This window comes from Sturnus vulgaris, chromosome 11 (genome assembly GCF_052056855.1).
Source record: "Sturnus vulgaris isolate bStuVul1 chromosome 11, bStuVul1.hap1, whole genome shotgun sequence".
In the NCBI taxonomy this organism is placed as follows: domain Eukaryota; kingdom Metazoa; phylum Chordata; class Aves; order Passeriformes; family Sturnidae; genus Sturnus; species Sturnus vulgaris.
The window spans coordinates 14,989,824-15,008,685 of record NC_142253.1 but is presented as its reverse complement, the minus strand read 5'-3'; the positions used below and the strand labels follow the sequence as shown (position 1 = coordinate 15,008,685).

Below are 18,862 nucleotides of genomic sequence, written 5' to 3'. Positions count from 1 at the left end.
CCACTTGAGTTTGGGTGATATTTTGATCCTGAGTGGTACTTTTAATACAGAAATAAAAATGACCTCACTTGGGACACCCTGCTCCAGAGTTAAGTTTGAGTGTGAGCAATCCTTGATCACAAAAGGGGATCACAGGGGGCCACCCTGACCACCACGGGGCTTACTTGGGGGCAATCCTGGAACTACAGCTTTGAGTGCAGCTTTTATTGGCTCATTATGCCTACAAGGAGTGTCCAGAGCAAAGCCAGAGCAGTCAGGCTCGCTGAATTTCAGGGCTCATGTCTGGTGCTTCCACTCTGCACGGACCCATGCACTGCAGCCTGGTGTGTGAGGGAGCCCCAGGTTAACTGAGCATCCAAGCCTTGGTGCTGCAGCCACGATTCAAGGCCAGGGAAGCACAGCTGTCCTGTGATTCTCATTTTACCATGTGCATTTGCAATTGCTCTTCCCTGCCCTAAACTTCAGTTCACATCACTGAGGACTCAGCCTGAAACAAAGGAAGGGGAGTGCAGACTTCCCAGATCAAAAGGCTCCTGAGTAAACAAACAGGAAAGAATTCTAAAAGGAGCACTGACACACTCAGCTCGGATTCCCCTGCTCCCAGTAGTGCTTTGTCCTTTTGATGTATTATGACCTAGAGCTCAAGGCCAGGGCTGGATCTCAGAGAGGAAGCACAGGGCTCTCCCCCTGGGCCACCTGTGAGCCTGCATGCAGGAAAGGTGCAGGATGGAGAGAGAGAGCACTGGAAATAACCGGAAAATGTGAGTCGATTGGAAAAGGAAAAAAGAGCCTGCCATATCAGAACACAACAATGAAATCTTCTTTGCTAGGAGGAATAAGGAAAATAAAATAGAAAGCAGGGAAAAGAGAAACTAGAAGAGGAAATATTCAGCATGTGGCTGTGTCCAAGCACACAAACTCCAGGGAGTGTTCAGTCTGAAGGGAGACTTTGTTGCCTCCCCCATGTCAGCTGGATATTGCAGATGCTGGTAGTGCAGGGGAAAAGTCTCTTCTGCAGAACACAGTGCATATAGAGACCATTCACATGTCTGAGCCTGGGGTGTCTGTGACACAGGAAATCTGGTTGCTTGGGATGTCTGGTCTTAAATCACCTTGCTTTAGACTGCACAAAGGAGCTTCTTGTTTTGATCACAGAAAAAGGTTTTCTGGTGAAGAAAGCCCCTCAAGGAAGCCATGGTCATGCTCCAGCCTTTCCTATGTGAAAACAGTGCCCCAGGCCTTCAGGAGATTCCTCACCTGGCTACTGAATGTCAGCTGATGTCCTGACAAGGTCCACATAGTCTTGGCTTTTATCATGTCTTCTATCAAGTGCAGACCAGGAACAATGTGCATTCTGCACAACTGCTCAGCAGTGCTGTCCTTTGGGGAGGAAAGCCCACATCAAAAGGAAAAATGACACATTCTTTCACAAACTTCATTTACCACAACACCACCTTCTCCTAGCTAACACACACAGAGAAATTCTTAGCATACAAGACTGAGCTTTCCTCTCCATTTTGATTCTCTGGAGTAGCACCCTGGCAAAACTCTTTTGTTTGTGTACACATCCAAGAGAGAGACTGATTAACCTGCAAGTGACTTTAGAGGAATCCCCTGGACAGAAGCCTATTGGACTTGGAAAAATTAAAAATTATCCTTGCATGCTCCAGATTATAAAATTTGCTGAAGCTCCCCAAAAGCAATCTTTGCCTATGCTGGACCATGTAGATGGTCTAATCTGCTGAAATTACATTCAGTTTCTTCTTTTCTTCTCTGGGCTTACCAGAGTTTTTAGAACATTCTTCTGTCAATACTGATTTCTATGGAACTGATCCTTGGGGAAACAGGTCAACTTGGGGGCCTCTCCTGATATATTTTCTACAGATCCAGAAGTTACTATTTTTGACCATAGGTCAAAATTCCAATACTTTGGTGTAATATTTGACCCCTTTTGAAAATCACACCCTCAGGAAGTAAAAAGCCACTTAAAATTTTAAGAATAGTCATACATAATAGGTTTGAGCTTTGAAAGAAGAATGAACACTTCCTGATATTAAAAACAAATAAACAAACAAACTCTGTCAGTACTGAAGAAAGAATTAGAGGCTTTTAAAATAATGTGAGGGATGTAACATCCTTTGTAAGACTGCAACTTAACCTGACAATGAAAAGTATTCCCAAGAGACAATTTCTATAAACAGTGCAAGCCAAAGTTCCTCTCCTGTGTCAATCAGTTTTTACAGGCTGCAGAGCTCAAGTAGGAAAGGATCTTAAGACAAAAATTGGCTAAAACCAAGAAAACTTACATTGAATTCCATTCTATCAAGAATGGGAAGAAGAGATGGCACAAAGACTGTGAAGGGCCCATATTTAGTCAGCAATGTTGAGCACCCAGAAGCTGTAAAAATAGAGGCAGTGTGAAGTAGTCAGGCAGTGATGGTTTAACCACAGCAATAAATATTCCTCTTGTTAACAGCACAATTCAATCTACACATTATCAGCCTGGTGCAAGCAACAAGTACTTGTTTACAAGGAAGCAGAGGGGGTTTGGCACTGCTGCTCTGTCCCCAGCTTGCTCCATCCCCCAAGCAAAATAAAAAAGCATTTACCAAACATTTTCTTGGCGACATTCAGCTTCCTAGTAAACCTTCCTCGCAAATTATGCTGATTTATCTCACCCAAGAGATCTTTATAGCAACTTCTCCCATCTCCAATCTCCCCTTCTTTACACACACAGCTATGAGACAAGAATGGAACATAACAAACCATTACAAACCAGTTTGCAATACATTCAACAATTGCCAAGAAGAACAGCATGTCAGTATCTACACTTGAAAGACCAATCCCAGCTCTAAGATCTTGGAATCATAGAATGGTTTGGGTTGGAAGGAACCTTAAAGGTCACTTAGTTCAAACTCCCCCTGCCATGGGCAGAGACACCTTCCACTAGACCAGGCTGCTCAGGGCCTCACCCAACCTGGCCTTGAACTCTTCCAAGGATGCAGGTAAGGGCTCAGAAACTTCTGCATGAACTGAGTGACAGGAAAAAAGATGCACATTTCTGCCAGGCAAGCCAATTTGTATCTACCCATAGAGAATGAAGATGCTTTCTCAGATCCAAGCAATATAAGGATTGTCTGCTCTAGAGTTCAGGGTACAGATTGCCACAATGTAATTATTGACACCTTTCTAATTAGATATTTAGTCAGTTGTAGTAATTTCAGCATCTGAAAATCTGAGATAATGCATAAACCCCACAGGCTAAGTGACAATCTATCAAACAGCTCCTGTGTGAGCCCTTGGCTTCAGTGAGAAGCCAGCCCAAGCACATCAGGTAGCTCTGGTTCATCTGGAACCCACTGAGAGGCCCAGGCAGGTTAATGACTTTTCCAGAAAAGCTTATCTACATGTGAAAATCTCTGTCCTGGTTCACACGGATTTGTAGTCGTCACTCAGAGGCTACCAAAGATGTTTTTTCCCGTTTGGGCTTTGTCCAAGAATCAGCTCTGCTCTTTCTGTTTCAGCCTTGCAAAGACATGCAGCACAGGGAGGAATTTGACATCACTCCAGCCTCAGAGGGCTCAGTGCCAGCTGCTGGGGAACAGATCTGCAAGGCAGGGGCTGTGCTGAACACTGTGTCCTGCACTGTGCTAGCCAATCTTCAGAAAGGGAAGCCACTGTGTTTCAGTCTTGGCCTGGAGGGACACATTGAGCAAGTGGATGCTAATGGTTTTAGCAGCACTGGAGAAGGAAGGATCAAGGGAATGGGATTGCTCTCTCCCTCTTCAGTCTCAGAGAAGCTCTACCTTTTCTTAAAAACACATAAAATTCTCGGTGAAGCTTTCTCTGGTGTTTGAGAGGCCATTATACAAAAATGATCCTCTATCCAGCTGTATTTCACATCTAAGGAGTACAAACTTGTAGGTGTTTTGCTCCAAAGGACTATGTGAGGTCTGGTGTTTCTTCATTCAACTCCCCCCTTCTCTGTCACTCTGCAACTCTAATTTATTTATTGCTTACAGGCCTGATTGGGAGAAGAGACAAAGTCTTATTCCTCAGAAGCAAATGTATGTAAATGTGAGCAAACAAGCCACACATCTCTTAATGATTGATTATTAACTTCTACCACCACCAGCCTGGGGAGCTACATCTCCAGCTCACATCACACATGACTCTGCCACCCCAGATTTAAAGCATTTTGTGACCCACGTGCAGTAGTTTAAAATGACTGATGTAAAACTCTTCTTTCAATAGGTTTGTTACAAACAGGTTTTTCTCAAAGGGTGACTCTGATCCTGAGATCAACCTCAGTTTCTTCAAAATTCAGCTCATCCAAACCGAGTTTCCATTCTAGCTGCAGAACCAGCTTCTTTATTGGCAGTTTTCAGGGTGGCTTACCTGGGAGAGCCCTGAGAGTTGATCTCACAGGTGGCAGTGATGTCGCACAGGTACTGCCGGCAGTCGCTGGGAAACGCCAAGCACTCGGATGAGGGAGTTCTCCTGCTCGTCCCAGGCTTGCAAACACAGGTTGCCTAAGGGAAGGCAGCACAGTGATCACAGAGCTACATTCACCATCTTTTACCCTGCTAGTTATCCTACAAAAGAGCTGTCTGGTTTCCCTTTGCAAAACTTGAGTGAGGAGAGCAGATTTGACCAACACATTCATCAGTTCACGTGAAGAACTTTTCCCCTGGCCATTTTTCAGACCCTACCTCTCCTGGACGTCTGTAAAGACAAATTGTAGAGTTTTCTGGGCAGCCTCCATTGCTGTCAACACAAGGGTTGATGGGCTGGCAAATCTTTCCATCTCCTTGAAATCCTTCTTTGCAGGTACATTCATATGTACGTGATCCAAGCACTTTACAAACAGCAAAGGGGGAGCATGGAGAAGGAGTACAAGGATCCTGAGCTGCAGTTAAAAAAGATTAGAGGTGAGCAGAACCAAACTTCTGTTTTCAAAACAGCACTTGATGCAGCACAGCATACTGCAAGGCATGGAAAGAATGGAGCATAAGGAATTTGTGCTGCTAAACTTCTAAAATTTCACAGGGAAACAAAATCATTCCAGACAGCAGACATTTGGGGGTTTTCATGCTGAGGAATTTGGATGACACATTTTCCATGTTATTTGAGTAACTGAAGTGTAAGTGACAGAGGATGCTTGGATTGATTCTGAATTTGCATAATATCTGAGGAGATATGAAACTGCAGTTTGGTCAGCAAAACCTGTAAAGAGCCAGTGAAAACAGCTATCCATATGCATCTTATCAACTTTCTTTTAAGGAAATCAATTCACAAACTTAAATTTGAAATCAGTGAAGAACTCCTTGGACTCCACACCTTATTATTTAAACTGGTTCAGACCCACCAACATCCTGCTGTCACTATTACAGTACATCATTATAAGTGAGTGTACTCATAAGGATGTACTATAATATTAAATTATTATAGTATTTATACACTATTACATTACATAATTATAAGTGAGTGCTGGATGGAACCTGCAACTCTAATTCACTTCTTGCTTTTATGACCAAGTGAGAGGTGAGCCAAAAACTTAGTCCTTAATCTAAGGGATATTCCTGAAAAAATGGTGTTTGAACCTCTGCAGTGAAGTAGGCATCGTGCTCACAGCAATCAAACTCCTCTGCAGACACCAGTGTGGTAGGATTTTTTCCAAACATTCGGGGCCACAGAGAAGTTTCTCACCTTGGCAAGTGCTGCCCTGTTTTGTGTAGCCCAGCTTGCAGTCACACAGGGCTGCTCCATCCCTCACCACACACTCGCTGTTGGCCTCGCACGTCACACCTTTGCAAAGGGGCAGCTCTGCAATCACACAGCAAAGAGAGTTTCCCTCTGAGCATGTAGGGCACTGGTAAGATAGAATTCACCTTACAGAATAGCTGGGAATAAAGCCAAATGCAGTTTCCAAGGACCCCAAACTGGCACAAAACCCAGAGGATATGAGCAGTGCAGGCAGATCTAAATTCCTGGCAGCCTAGGTAGTCATGTACCCCAAGGCTGAGAGAAGGGATCTTGCTGGTGTCCAGAGAAAGAACAGAGGCATACAGAGATGGAACAACTTAACCCCTGCCACAGAGTGGGGAGTAGACTCCAATTCTTCTATCTTGATCTGCAGTGCTCAAATCATCTTTCCTCTACATTGCCCACTTGTTCAGTGCCTCCCTGCCCCTTTAGGGACACCTAAGCCCATGTCATGCCTGCTCTCCCAGCCCTCTGCAGCTCCCAGTGTGCTCACCTTGGTCACACCTGGGGCCTGTGTAGCCTCCATAGCACGTGCAGCTCCCATTCCCAGCGATGCCACTGCTGCATTCCCCGTGCACACAGTCACACTCTGCAAGGCAAGTCCAGGCAAAGCCTCAGCCCTTCGGCTGCCAGGCAGTGTACAGAATTCCAGGAACACACTGACCAGCTGCTCTGGGACTTGGCATCCTGATTTCCCACCAATAATCCACTAGCTCCTTTTAAAAATTGGCCATGCCAGTCAGAGCTTTGAGAGGGTAAATTTCATGTCCTGGGCTCAAGAAGACAAGGTAAGAGCAGCCCTGAATGCCAGACCCAGACCAGCTTTTCAGGTGTGTGTTTTAACACATGAGCACAACCACCAGGAAGATCACACCTGTCTCACCTGTGTGGACACAAGGAAGCAGGAGCCAGACAGAAGGGGCTCCTGTAGCAGCCAGGCTGCACTGGCAATTATCATTTCCCAAAATGCCATGCATGAGAGGCAGCACAGTGTGTAATCAATTTTTTATAGAGGGCAGCAAGGAAGAAGCTGGGAGACGAGTGGAGCTGTTACAGGAGTCTGAAAAACACTTGGGAAGTGAGTGTGGGTTGTTTCAGGGATGTGGGTAATGGCCTGGCTAGAAAGAGAAAGGAAAGCGGGATAGCCCTGGGAAGAGTGGGGAGAGAGAGGTTTACAATAGGAAAAGTGGAATGTTTGAGTGAGAGACTGAGAATCATTTATTTAATGGGACAGTGCAGAGGGGCACAAACACAAAATGCCCAGACACCTGCTACTGAACACTGCCAGCTCTCTGCCACTTTCCCTCTCTCCAGCACCTTCCTCACTCAACCTCTTCCTCCTCCTTCCTTGTTTTCAGTTATTTTTGTGGAGGTTTCACTTGAATGATTTGTTCTTACCTGACTGACAGTCTGGGCCAAAACGATTCTCATCCCGGCAATTCTGGCAGCCATAGCCACTGTATTGCTCCTAGAAGGGCCCCAAAATGTGCCAGATATTATTTTTCTATATAACTTCATTTTTTTCACACATCATTCTAGTTTAAAGTCTCCTCCCAGTTTTGATTTTCTGTGACATCTGAAGCAACCCAGTGAAGAAAACTGATCTCTTCTGTGCTCCAGTACTAACCAGCCCCAGTGGCAAAGGAGATCCCAGTGTAAGCTGACACACAGAGGGCATGCAAATGCCAGGAAACTCTGGTGGGCACTGGGGAAATAATGTCCTAATTAGAGCTGGCTCCTGATAATTGAAAAAGGAATCTGGAAATCATTAATACTGGTGGGATTTTGTACATTGATTTTACAGGGCTCAGGGACCTTCAGCATACATTTTAATTGATAAAAAGCGTCTTCAAGTTAAATCTAAAATCAACTTTTCTCAAAGATGAGTCCAAGAGGAAGGATTTGAGCCATCAATTAAGGATGCTGTAAAAATATACAGTTCATCAGGGAAAGTTTCAAGTCTGACACTGTTTCATTACCCTATGCATTTTAGAAACACCTCTCTATTCAATTCAAATGTGCAGGAGTTGTTTATACTTTGGTTGCACTAAGTCTGCCCAAAATTGTCTTTCTCATCTCTCCTGCTTTTCCTGAGAGAGGGAGCCTCTGCCTGCCTGGGTACAGCTCATTAATAGCCAAGTGTCTCAGGGCTCCTTGCAGCCACACACAGACACAATTATTTCAACTGATGAGGGTTAAATTAATGGAATTCTTTCCTTATTTCACCCTTGAGATTCTTCCCAACTCCACACCATGACCAGCAGTGTTTTAGTGCTGACAACATCAATGCTGCAGGAAAAGCACAGACACTGATGCTGGGATGGAAGAGCTGCCAATAACCTTCCATGCAGAAGGGCAGCCTCCACCCAGAGCATCTGCACAGACACCACGCAGACACCACGCAGACGGCTCCCTCTGACAAAGCACATCACCCCCAGAGTAAATCATGCACTGACCTTGCAGATGCAGGTCCCATTTTGCTGTATACCATCCAAACATGTCCCGTGGCCATTGCAGGGATTTTCAGAGCCACCTGGACACTCTAGCAGGGCAGAGACAGGACAGATGAGATTAAACTGAACAACCAGCACCTTTCCATCTCCTCCTGCCCCAGGTATTCCAGCTGTACAAAGCAAAGGCCTCTTCACTAGCAAATTATCCAGCACGCCTAACACTGGCCCGGAGGTGAAAGGTCTGAGGAAAAGTCCCAACAAGCCATAACTAAATTTCAACAAAGGCACTGAAACATTTTTTGAGGTTGGGCCACTGCTGGCAGCAGCACTGAGAGGCGAGGGCAGTTCTGGAACTGGGAACAGACAGGAGCCTGCTCTGCAAAGACACTGAGCATTTTCAGCTCTCCTTGACTGCATGGAGAGTTGTAAGCGTGCCCAGAAAAACGGGGTCCCCACATGCTTAGAGTGGGATACCTCCAAACTCTGAGAACTATTTCTGGTAATTCTGAAATCTGTGATTTCTATGATGAAACTAGTTGCTTATTCAAAGCCAGTATGAGAACAGGCACTCAGTCTCCCAAGTTCTGCAGAACTGGAGGGGGGGTCTCTCCATATTCCATCAGTCAAACGTGTGAGAAATATTCAGCTTAGTAGGTCTTACATTTGGATTTTTGAGACAAGACAAAACAAATTCTCATTACTTGGCATAAATCAGAGTGGGAGGTGTGGGATGGTTATTTTCACCTTAGGCTGGAATTGCAAAGTATTTTCTGTGGCTGAACAGCTGACTAACTCCAGACTATAGAGCAGCACACGTGGCACACGAGCTGCAGACAAGAGGGATATCAGAAAGATCTTCCTCTTCCTTTGGAAACTTTTGTAAAGAGGAACAAAAACATCCCTTTCCAAAAGTTTATTTTTATAGAAGAGACAAAAGGAAGTTCCACCACAGGAGGTTATGTTATGTGTTAAATGTAAGGGGATTCAACGGATCTGGAGCAAGGAGATTATGTGCTGAACAGACAGATGTGCCCCCAGACAGATAATGGAGACCTTGTGAGTGTTCAAGGAATAATGAAAATTAATTACCTCACTATATATATATTTAATGACTCCTATTAAAATTGGTTTGGCCTGTTCAACAGCAGGAGGTTGTTGTAAAAAATCCCAAAACTTACCATAGCACTCTGTACCCCAGAATCCTGGGCAGCACTTTCTCTCCTCAATTTCCTTCTTGCACATGTGATGGCACCCTGGCAGGGAAAGGGTATTTTCTCCTAACTTGACAGAGTATCTTAAAAAGAATAATCCAAGATGATGATTATACCACAAAGCCAGCAGAGGTCTGCTGGAGGGTGTCTAGACAATCACACTGCAGCACCCTGAGCTCAGAAGGGAAGGAAGGGCCCTCATCCCCTGCTCCATGCACACACACAAGAGGTTTCACTCCAGTTATGTCTTCTCTAAAGACACCCATTGATTTGAGCCTCAAAGATTGGTTAGAAGAAACCTGTCAGGGACTGGACATGGGACAGGATCTTGCATCAGGATGGAAACCTTGGGTGCTGAAGGGTTAAACAGCACAGAAACAAAGTCAGGATTTCCAGGGTGACTCAGCATTCAATTTCACATCTAAAACAAGTTTAAAAGAATAAAATCTCAGGACTCATCCATTTATGTCTCTTACTAAAGATTCCAGACCAAAATGTTGTAAATTTGGATTTAACAGCCATATTATTCACAGTTTCTCTATGAAATCTTGGACAAATGCCTTAAATCCCTCAAAGAAGCATCTTCTTTTCAACCCATCATTCCTCCCCTCTACCCACAGGGTGAGTCCTTGGTGGGAGTGCCTCTTGTTCTGCACGTACACAGTACAAAACTATTCTTGGGTCTGTCCAACAACCACCACAAGAGCAGATAACACTCAGAAAAGCTGCATAGACTCACATTATTCTTACACTTCATTTTATTTCTGGTACCACATCCTTCCCAAAAAAAATTGGAAATTGTCTCAATAGTGCTGCTGCTTTGGCTTGCATCTGACTCCTGTGTGTGTGCAAAAACTGCTATAAACTGCAAAAATGCCACTGCTATTTTTAAAGCATTTTGAGGGAATCAGAGAAGGAGCAGACAATGGAGCTATATATTAACAGTTAACATTCACTTCTGAATACATACACAAACAATAATCTATAGTGTTTCATTCTACAATAGCCTCCTAAGTAAATTTAGTTTTCCTTCATCCTTTTCCTACCAACCAAACTCAACAGAGAATGAGCAAGGAACACATGAACAAGCAATTGTCATAAATTGAACTAGGAAGGTTAAAAGTTCAGAGGATTATTGCTGGAAGCTGGGAGGATATACAAGGGGAACTATCATTATATTATTTTCCTAATAAGCCACTAAGGAATTCTGTGTCTGAAACAGGTTTCTGTGCTAGACAGACCTCTGTTAAATTGCTACAGCAGGATTAGCAAACTCAGATTGTTTAGGGCAAGTTAAGAGGTTATTGTAATTTAATTAGTTCTGGGTATATAGAACCTGCCCAGCAAAAAGTCAGTGGGATTTGCAAGGAGACAAAAGCAACAATAATAGAGGCCATAAACGCATCTGAAAACAAAACTCCATGGACCTTTACAGCTGGAAACCACGTGTGTGTTCTCCTGAAGACACACACTACTCCCTGCAATGGAAGGGCTGCACCAAGGGCATGGCACAGTTAGGAGATGGGCCTTACCTGCAGTCCCTCACCCCTGACCTTTGGGTGGTCTTTAACCAGCCTCTCGGACACAACATTTTAGGCACTGCAGCACAAGAAGTACACGCTGTATTCAAGGTGAACATCGTCTTGACATTGCAGCGCATGGATTTTAACTTAAAAAGAAAAAAACAGAACGGAAATAGCCCCAGATTAAATCGCTATCCCAGGCACTTATCTTGCCAATCTTGTTAAATCTTTATCAAGTTGCAGCATTCATTAGCTATCACTGGCGAGGGCAGTGGCCAGTGCAGCTGTCACACCCTGCCATGGCCTGAGCTCCTGCTGCACACTCGGGTCCACCTGGATCTCAGCTAGGAACAACAGGGCAGATCACAGCTATCTTATCCTTCCTCTGCCACCTACAGCAAAAATTCTAACCACTCCTAAAACAATCACAACTCTGCGCTGCTAATTTCAGCTAATCTTCTACAAACATGTCGTAGTGGTGTGTGAGGACAAGCCCTAAATTAATAACCCTTGCCAGAAGACACTGAATTGAAAGGCAACACAGCATTTATCTTTTCCATGCCACTGATAAAATCCAGTTCATTGCTGTTCCACGGGTCTGCAGAGCTGGCTGTGTTAGTTCAGTCTATTTCCCAGAGCCAGGAGCTGCTCACAGAAATATTTCTCATGGCAATTGTGTGTGAGGAGGCACAGGGAGGTGGATGAAAAGGAAAGGTGCTCTGCACCTCTCTGAGCACCTTGATGCTTTGACCCCAGGTGAGAAGGACTCCATAAACATTGGCATGAAGATCAGGTAGCACACTTGGATGTATCACACGGCTGGTGAAGAAATCAACCAAATCCTTCCACCCAACTAGACTTTAGGGGGTTTGTTTTCCTCGCAGGGCTTTCCTGCACGATCATGCTTCACAGATGACAAAGTGCAGTCTCAGAGTGAATGATTGTCATCACAGCCTGTCATTAAAACTTGTGACTTTGCTCCAAAAGCGTTTCCTTGAATTTCTAAACTTCTGGAAACAAGCAATGGCATGGAAACCTCACTGGTAATTTTGAAATATTTGCCACTGCTGATGCCAGAGAAAAGCTGGGAGGCATGATCTGTGTATGCCCAGGTCACTGACTGGAAAAAACCCACAGAGCTCATCTCAACTGTGCCTCTACAGGCACTGTATTTTCTAAAAATAAAAACATGATATCAAATTTTGGGAGGAGGCCTTGACCTGGAATTTTTAAGCCAATCCTGAACAATGCTGCTAATGCAGCAGCCCTCCTGTCCCCAGAACTCCTTGTTTTGGATTCCCATCAGCAATCTCAGCTTTGCTTCCTCTGAAGCATACATTAGCCTCAAGGCAAGGGAGGAAGCCCGTGGCTTCCCATCAGTTATCAGGAGCTCAGGAAGGCCCTCCCAGATGAGGCAGCAGACCCTGGCAGGAAAACCTCCTGAGAGATAACCCTCAAGGCTCAAACCCACAGGGACATGTCCCTGGAATGTTTCCCAACTCCTTCCCTCTGACTGGAGCTGTTGAGCTTTTTCTGATGTTTATGGATTCCCCTTCTGCAGCCATCCATGCATGAATGCTGCCCAGTGAAGGGAATTATTTCTGTGTCTGTGGCTGCCCTTCCCATGGGTATTAACTTCTGGTTGTGCTTCTGAGGCTTCCCTACCACACAGCAACCTCCAGTTCCCCTGGCAGCAGAATCCCTAAGGAACCTCTTATGTCCAGGACTCCCTTGCATTATAAAGAGCTCAAAACCAATCTGAGATCCACCAAATCCATCTCTCCTGTGAGCACCAGCTTTATTGATGTTATCCAGCAGAACAGAGAGATCAGCTGTGCTGTTCCTTATGCTTCCACCCACACAGAGCAGTCAGAGGAGATTTCCCATTTTTCATGGAGCAAAACAAAGACAAACAATATGGATGAATAAATAAGGTGCTGCCTCCAGAGTATTCTGCCTCCATCCAGTCATCTGATTATATCTTAAATTAGGACTTCAGATTAAAGCTGGGCTTTTGAAAGGAGCCAGTTGAAGCCAGGCACGAGTCTCACAGAACAACACAGCTCCTCTCTTCTTAGTTCCACCAGATCCCAGCATTAGCCTTTCCTGAGAGAATACCTCGGAAAAAGGAATGGGAAGAAGCAAGAAATAGGGATGTGGGCTCCTTCCTGTGAGTTAGAATGATGCCACAAACCTTTACCAGGTATCTGAGCCACCCTATCTCTAACAAAAAGACCACTAAACAGTAGAGCACAAACCACTAAATTAAAATTCTCCAACCTTCTGTTTCATCTGTACTTTCAGGCATCAGACACAGTTGGGCCATTAGATGTGTTCTCTGTCATGGTGGTGGAGGAAGATACCATTATTCATACATTATTCTATTTCTCTTCTCTTTCCTTCATAGATGTGGCTCCATTCCTCAATGGAAATGAAGAGTGGGAGAGGTGGATATCTGCCATTCCTCCCTGTTGGCATGGTTAATTACTTGCAGACCTCTAAGACAAGACAGTGACTGTGGAAGCCCCCCTACCCTACTGGGACACTTGATAAGCTTTAGGCAGCTTTCCAGTAAGACCTTCCCCTTTTTATAAGGAAATATGCTTGTGTCAGCAGCAACAGGCAGGAGGAAAGAGGAAGAAAAGAGCTGAGTGGAAAAGTATTAAAAAAAAAAGTATTTCCCTTCTAATTTGAGTGACAGAACTGATGAAGCAGTCATTTTCTGGAGAGTTTTTCTTCTTAGGAAAGCAGAAGAGGGAATCAAAGGACATAAATGCAACAGTCTGGATAATCAGATTCTGGAGAGGATGAAAGACAGACAGAAATTTGAGTCAGTAGTGGCTCCTGGGGCACAGCCTCATGGAAAACAATGATGCACTGCTCCCTTGGGCTCATCTTTGAGGCTGTTTCTAAGTGCAGAGCCCCTGAGAAGGAAGCAGCAAGAGGGGATGTGTCCCTGGGATGCAGCAGTGCTGCCTGGTGACAGTCACTGTTCTGATCAGGGGATGCTGCGAGCCTGCACGGGGTCACAGCTCGTGTACAAAGGAACAGAAAAGGAGGAATGATGCTCTCAAATATCTCCAAAATGAAAAGAAGTTTTTAAAGCAGCAGACATCCAGCTGTAGGCAGAAGAAGTTAAGAGCAGGGTGCCTGTCTTCCAGGCTGTGCTGTGCTCTCTCCCTGCACTCAAATGCTTGTGCAAGAGCAGCCACTGCCCTGCACTCAGCTGAGACACATCCAAGCTTCTGGATGCTGCAGTGTTTCCTTCCCTCCTCTCTCAACAGATGTCCCTCACTACTCAAGTGCTCATTTCTCGTATTCCACCTCAAGAGAATAAGCTGGGAAGTATTTAGTAAGGGCTAGTTTCATTCCCCTCATTTTCACTCTTTATCTTTTCCTCCCAAACCATAACACAAATCCTTCTGCACGGTAAAAGTCTCAAGGAAGAAAGAAAAACAAATCTGGACGTCAGTGTTCAGCTCCAACAATCCTGGGAGCCATTTCTGGAAATAGCCATTATCTAATGAATCACCAAGTTTCCAGTGCATTTGTCCTTTACAAAACAGAGCTGCAGGCACATGCCTGTGTCATTACAGTCATGTGCCTCCCCAAGCAGTTCTCAGTAACACTTGAGCTGAACAGAGAGCAGCAGCTCTGCACACACAAACTCTTCACACTTGTTCAAGGAGGACGCTTTGTAACAGGAGGATGAACGATCAAGCTCAGAGATCACACAGCATGAGATCTACCTTTGCCCTGGGTGTTTCCCAGCATCTCAGCTGCACAGCACTGGAAACTTGGGGATGCTGAGACCACTCTCCTCATTTCCCACCTGTCTCCATTCCTCCTCCAGCACAGCCTGGGATTGGCCTCCTCCCAGCAGAAAAACTTTCATGGTGCTCACATCCTCTGCATCTTCCCCAGCCCATAGCAAGAGGTGTAAAAAAATAAATCAGACTAACAAAGTCACTGTTTGAAGCATTAAAGCTGAGCCCTGAGGTAGCATCACAGAAAAACAGGTAGCACACAATCTCTCTTCCCTCTCAATGTGCCCTGTAAGGCAAGAAAAGCCTCCTATGAATCACAGCACTTTTATTCCAGTCAGAAACAGTGGGTTTTCTAAACTGCCAGAGAAGGCTTCATTAGATCCTTATTTTTCCTTTTCTCCCATTATAACCATCCAAATGCTTCTTCTCTTTCTCGATAAAGAGAACATTTTTGAGGAAAAAAACTCTACAAGGGAGTTATTCGTGGATTAAATAAACTGCTCCAGAGGTGATTCAAAACACTTCTCTGTAAGTGGGCACTCACTGCCTGATAATGTACCTGTTTCATGCCAAGCCAGATTCCTCAGTGATTACAGAGTTCAGCAGTCTCCAAGTAGAGACCTACATTTCCCTTCCACCAGCTGAAGACATGAGCCCGTGTCTCTGAACACAATCTGAAACCCATCTGCCTGGAGCCCACATCTCCAGAGAGATGAAATCCAGCCCTAGAGACACTTCATGTTTGTGCTCAAGTCACTGCAATGATCCTACAAGCCTTCCTAGTATTCATTTATGGCCCTTTCTGAAAGAGTCCATACAGAATCTCCCACCCAAAGGTCTGACACTGAGGCATCTTTCCAGTCCTCTGGCTTTTTCTAAATTAAGTCCTTAAGACTCACAGGTCTGTCCACTCCCCACCAGGCCCTGTTGTGTCATTCAAGCCACCACAACCCTCCTCAGGGTGTTTCCCTTCCCCAGGGAATTTCCAAATGCCCCCCACAACTCTGGGCTTAGCAGGCCAGTTCATTCCTCCCACAGCAGGACACAAGGAAGGGGATGGCAGAAGACAGTATAACGTGAATTAGGGTGAATTAGGGTGAATTCCAGCCCACAGGAACTGGGCTGCCTCACCATGGAGTCTAGAGAGCAGATCTACAAAGGTCTCACACATTCTCCAAATGCTGCTGCTAAACACAAGAACACAGCTGAAGGAATCAAAAGAAAATCAACAAAATTGAAATAAAATAGAAAGTATTCAACAATCCCTACTGAGGAGATTTTTGGGAAATATACTTGAAACAAACTGTTGCAAAGGGACAAATTGATGAGACTGTAAAAATTTTTTTAAACTAAAATTCTCCGGGGAAACTTATGGATCTGTCCTGATGAATACAAAGTTCCCATCCTACATATTGAAACTAACAGAAGAAAAAGATGCTGAGCGTTTCCCTCTAATGTTGCTTCTTTCAAGTTCAATGCTGAACATAAACACGAATTTAACCTGATTTAAAACTCAAGCAGCTCCCTTCAACCTTATATTTACTTCCTCAGTTTGGACTTCAGAGAAGATACCTGACAGCCCTACAGTTTATACTGATTTTATTCTGCACCTAACTAAGTGTAAAAGTGGAGAGGACTATTTCCTAACATGCTACCATCCAAATATGAAGCATTGTTCAATGAACATTTAAATAAAGACCCGCAGACTTACCTTCTGACTCTGGCAGTCAGCTGTGGGAGTGAAGCATGCTGCTAAGAAGAAAAACAGCAATCCAGGAGGATGCATTTTCATGCTTTTACAGGCAGGACCCTTTACACAAAAGGGGTGGTGAGAGAGGCTGCAATTTCTGTAAGATAACACCGCCTACCAAGAATCAGATCCAAGACAAACCAGAGGTTAAAAGTAAACAGGGAGAGAGCATTTTTGCACTGTGCTTTTTGGCTGCAAAGCCTTCAGAAATGGATCTGCTACTTCTAGCATTATTTCTGAATCAACATAACCTTTTTCTTTCCATTCTTTTTTTAAATGCACAAGCAGAACTCCTTAGTAAAAGGTTTACTCAAAACAGGAACATCTACGGATTTCCTCTTACATATCAGTTCAAAACAGAAGGAAGGAAATCCTTAGTTTTCAACTAATTGGAATGAAGAGAGGTTAACTGTATGCTTAACAGAAGGCAAATCCAATGGGCAAACTTAAATGCCATAAATTCATGAAGGGTAAGTTAATTTCCTTTTGCCACTGATGTGAATATCTCCATAACACCTCAAAGTGAAGGTAGAGCTGGATCTATCTATTCACTGCCTATCCCAAAGTATGCAAGAACAAAGCAATGTGAGTGACTGGCTGTGTTTCAGAGCAGGAATGGGGCACATTGCATTGATCAATCAATCAAACACTTTGGGCAGGCTTTGATATTTTTTTAAAAATAGTTGACTTTCTCAGCCAGAAAAGCTGATGCTATGGCAGCCATGGCAAAATTTATAATTTTCCAAATGCTCTGCTGACAGCTTGATGAATCCAAGCAGCACTTCCACAGCACTCAACAGGAAAGTCCCAAAACAGGATTGAAAAAATACACACTAACCTGAGGCAAAGTCTGCAATTTATATTCTCATTTTGAACATTACAAGAATTACAAAGAATTGATTACTGACAGATTTTCCATGGCCTTTGTCTCCCTGCACTGCCAAGAGAGCCCACTATCCTGAGCAATCTAAGGACTGCAGAAAATCTCACCAAACAATCTCACCTTCATATTTTCAAGCCATTAATAGTACATGAAGGTGCCTAAATGAAACCAGGACAGGGAGCTATCCTTGTGTTTCCATAAATAATGAGAGCATTAATACTTTTTTTGCCCCTGCATCCCCACAAAGACACCCACGAGGCGTAGAGCAGCCGCTGTACTTACTGGTGCCGTTAGCTGTGCCTTACTTCTGCCTTCATCCTACAGGGAAAGGCAGCATGATGAGCAGCCAGCCCTGCTATATATCCTGCACTAACAGGAAGCAGATAAGGCACACAACCATCCACTGCAACCCATGTGAGCAGCACCAGCCCACGGCTCAACCCGACAGCTCAGCCCTCTTGTCCTGCCACAGCACAGCTGCAGCCCTGGGACTGCTGCTGCACCACTGCTGCTGCACCACTGCTGCTGCACCACTGCTGCCACCCTGCCAGGGTCACAGGGCTCACACTGCTCTGGAAAACATTTGGTACCCCGAAGGTCTTCAAACTGAGGCAGAGACATCATGGCTCAAGCCAGCTCTGGTGGGATGGGAAAGTCACAAATGGACGGTGGGGACACTCTTGTAGAGCATGGCAGCTGTGCAGTGTTCCCTTGGCCTGCAGTCACGGTCCTGAGCTGGCCATGGAGACACAAGAATGAGGCTGCTCCTCTGCTCCATGCTGCCGAGAAGGATGGTGAAGATTGTTGATGGGTTTTCCAAGAGCCGGCTGTGTGACACAGGGATTGTCAGCATCCACACACAGCTGGTGAGGTTTAAGGTGAAAATAGCTCACCCCGGGGCACTTGAAGATGCATTGGCTTCTTTAATGGGTCTTCAGACAGTTTTCTAAATGGCTCAGCATTGAAAATGGTACAGGACAAGAAAAGACACACAAAGACTGAGTCCAGGGCTTTCCACTGCTGCTTATCACCACTGTATCTGACCTACTGCAGGGAAGCCAGGAAGGGAGAGAAATGCTTGGTGAAATTCCCGTCTGAATTAAATAAATCAGATTCGCAGCAACATCAAAAGGTCCACAGCCAGCTTCCTTATCTGACTTCACCTCAATTAAAGGCTAGCAATACAACAGCAATACACAGGCTAAAAATGCAAACAGTGACTAGTGCCATTGTACAGCAGCAAAGCACAAACTGAAGAATCAAAAGGTCATCTGTACTTAGAGTGTGTTTTCCTGATCAAGCAGCATGAGCAGTGTGTGTTTCAGCCATTCTGAGCTGCTCTGAGAGAATGGAAACTTTGCTGACCACTGCTGCTGGATCTGAACACCAAAATCTGCAACAACTTTGGATCTCCATGATTCTGGAAATTAGTAAGAAGGTGAAACACCAACCACCTCTAAATTAATAGGTAGCCAAGAGCAATGAATAATGTTCAGTGCACAGAAGCCA

At 44.7% G+C, this 18,862-nt stretch overlaps 1 protein-coding gene across 1 annotated transcript in view; it reads right to left on the bottom strand.

The window, feature by feature from the left end:
- Positions 1-17,671, bottom strand: part of STAB1 (stabilin 1) — a 52,519-nt gene extending 34,848 nt beyond the window's left edge. Inside the window, exons 1-13 of the mRNA XM_014869563.2 lie at positions 17,636-17,671; positions 16,432-16,584; positions 10,963-11,099; positions 9,398-9,513; positions 8,223-8,308; positions 7,165-7,234; positions 6,260-6,355; positions 5,710-5,826; positions 4,713-4,909; positions 4,399-4,532; positions 2,610-2,737; positions 2,307-2,398; positions 1,258-1,380 (exon numbers count right to left, since the gene is read on the bottom strand). Of these exons, the coding sequence (XP_014725049.2) occupies positions 1,258-1,380; positions 2,307-2,398; positions 2,610-2,737; positions 4,399-4,532; positions 4,713-4,909; positions 5,710-5,826; positions 6,260-6,355; positions 7,165-7,234; positions 8,223-8,308; positions 9,398-9,513; positions 10,963-11,099; positions 16,432-16,512 (1,377 nt within the window). The 5' untranslated portion in view covers positions 16,513-16,584; positions 17,636-17,671. The remainder of the gene's footprint in view (positions 1-1,257; positions 1,381-2,306; positions 2,399-2,609; positions 2,738-4,398; positions 4,533-4,712; positions 4,910-5,709; positions 5,827-6,259; positions 6,356-7,164; positions 7,235-8,222; positions 8,309-9,397; positions 9,514-10,962; positions 11,100-16,431; positions 16,585-17,635) is intronic.
- Positions 17,672-18,862: the final 1,191 nt, after the last annotated feature.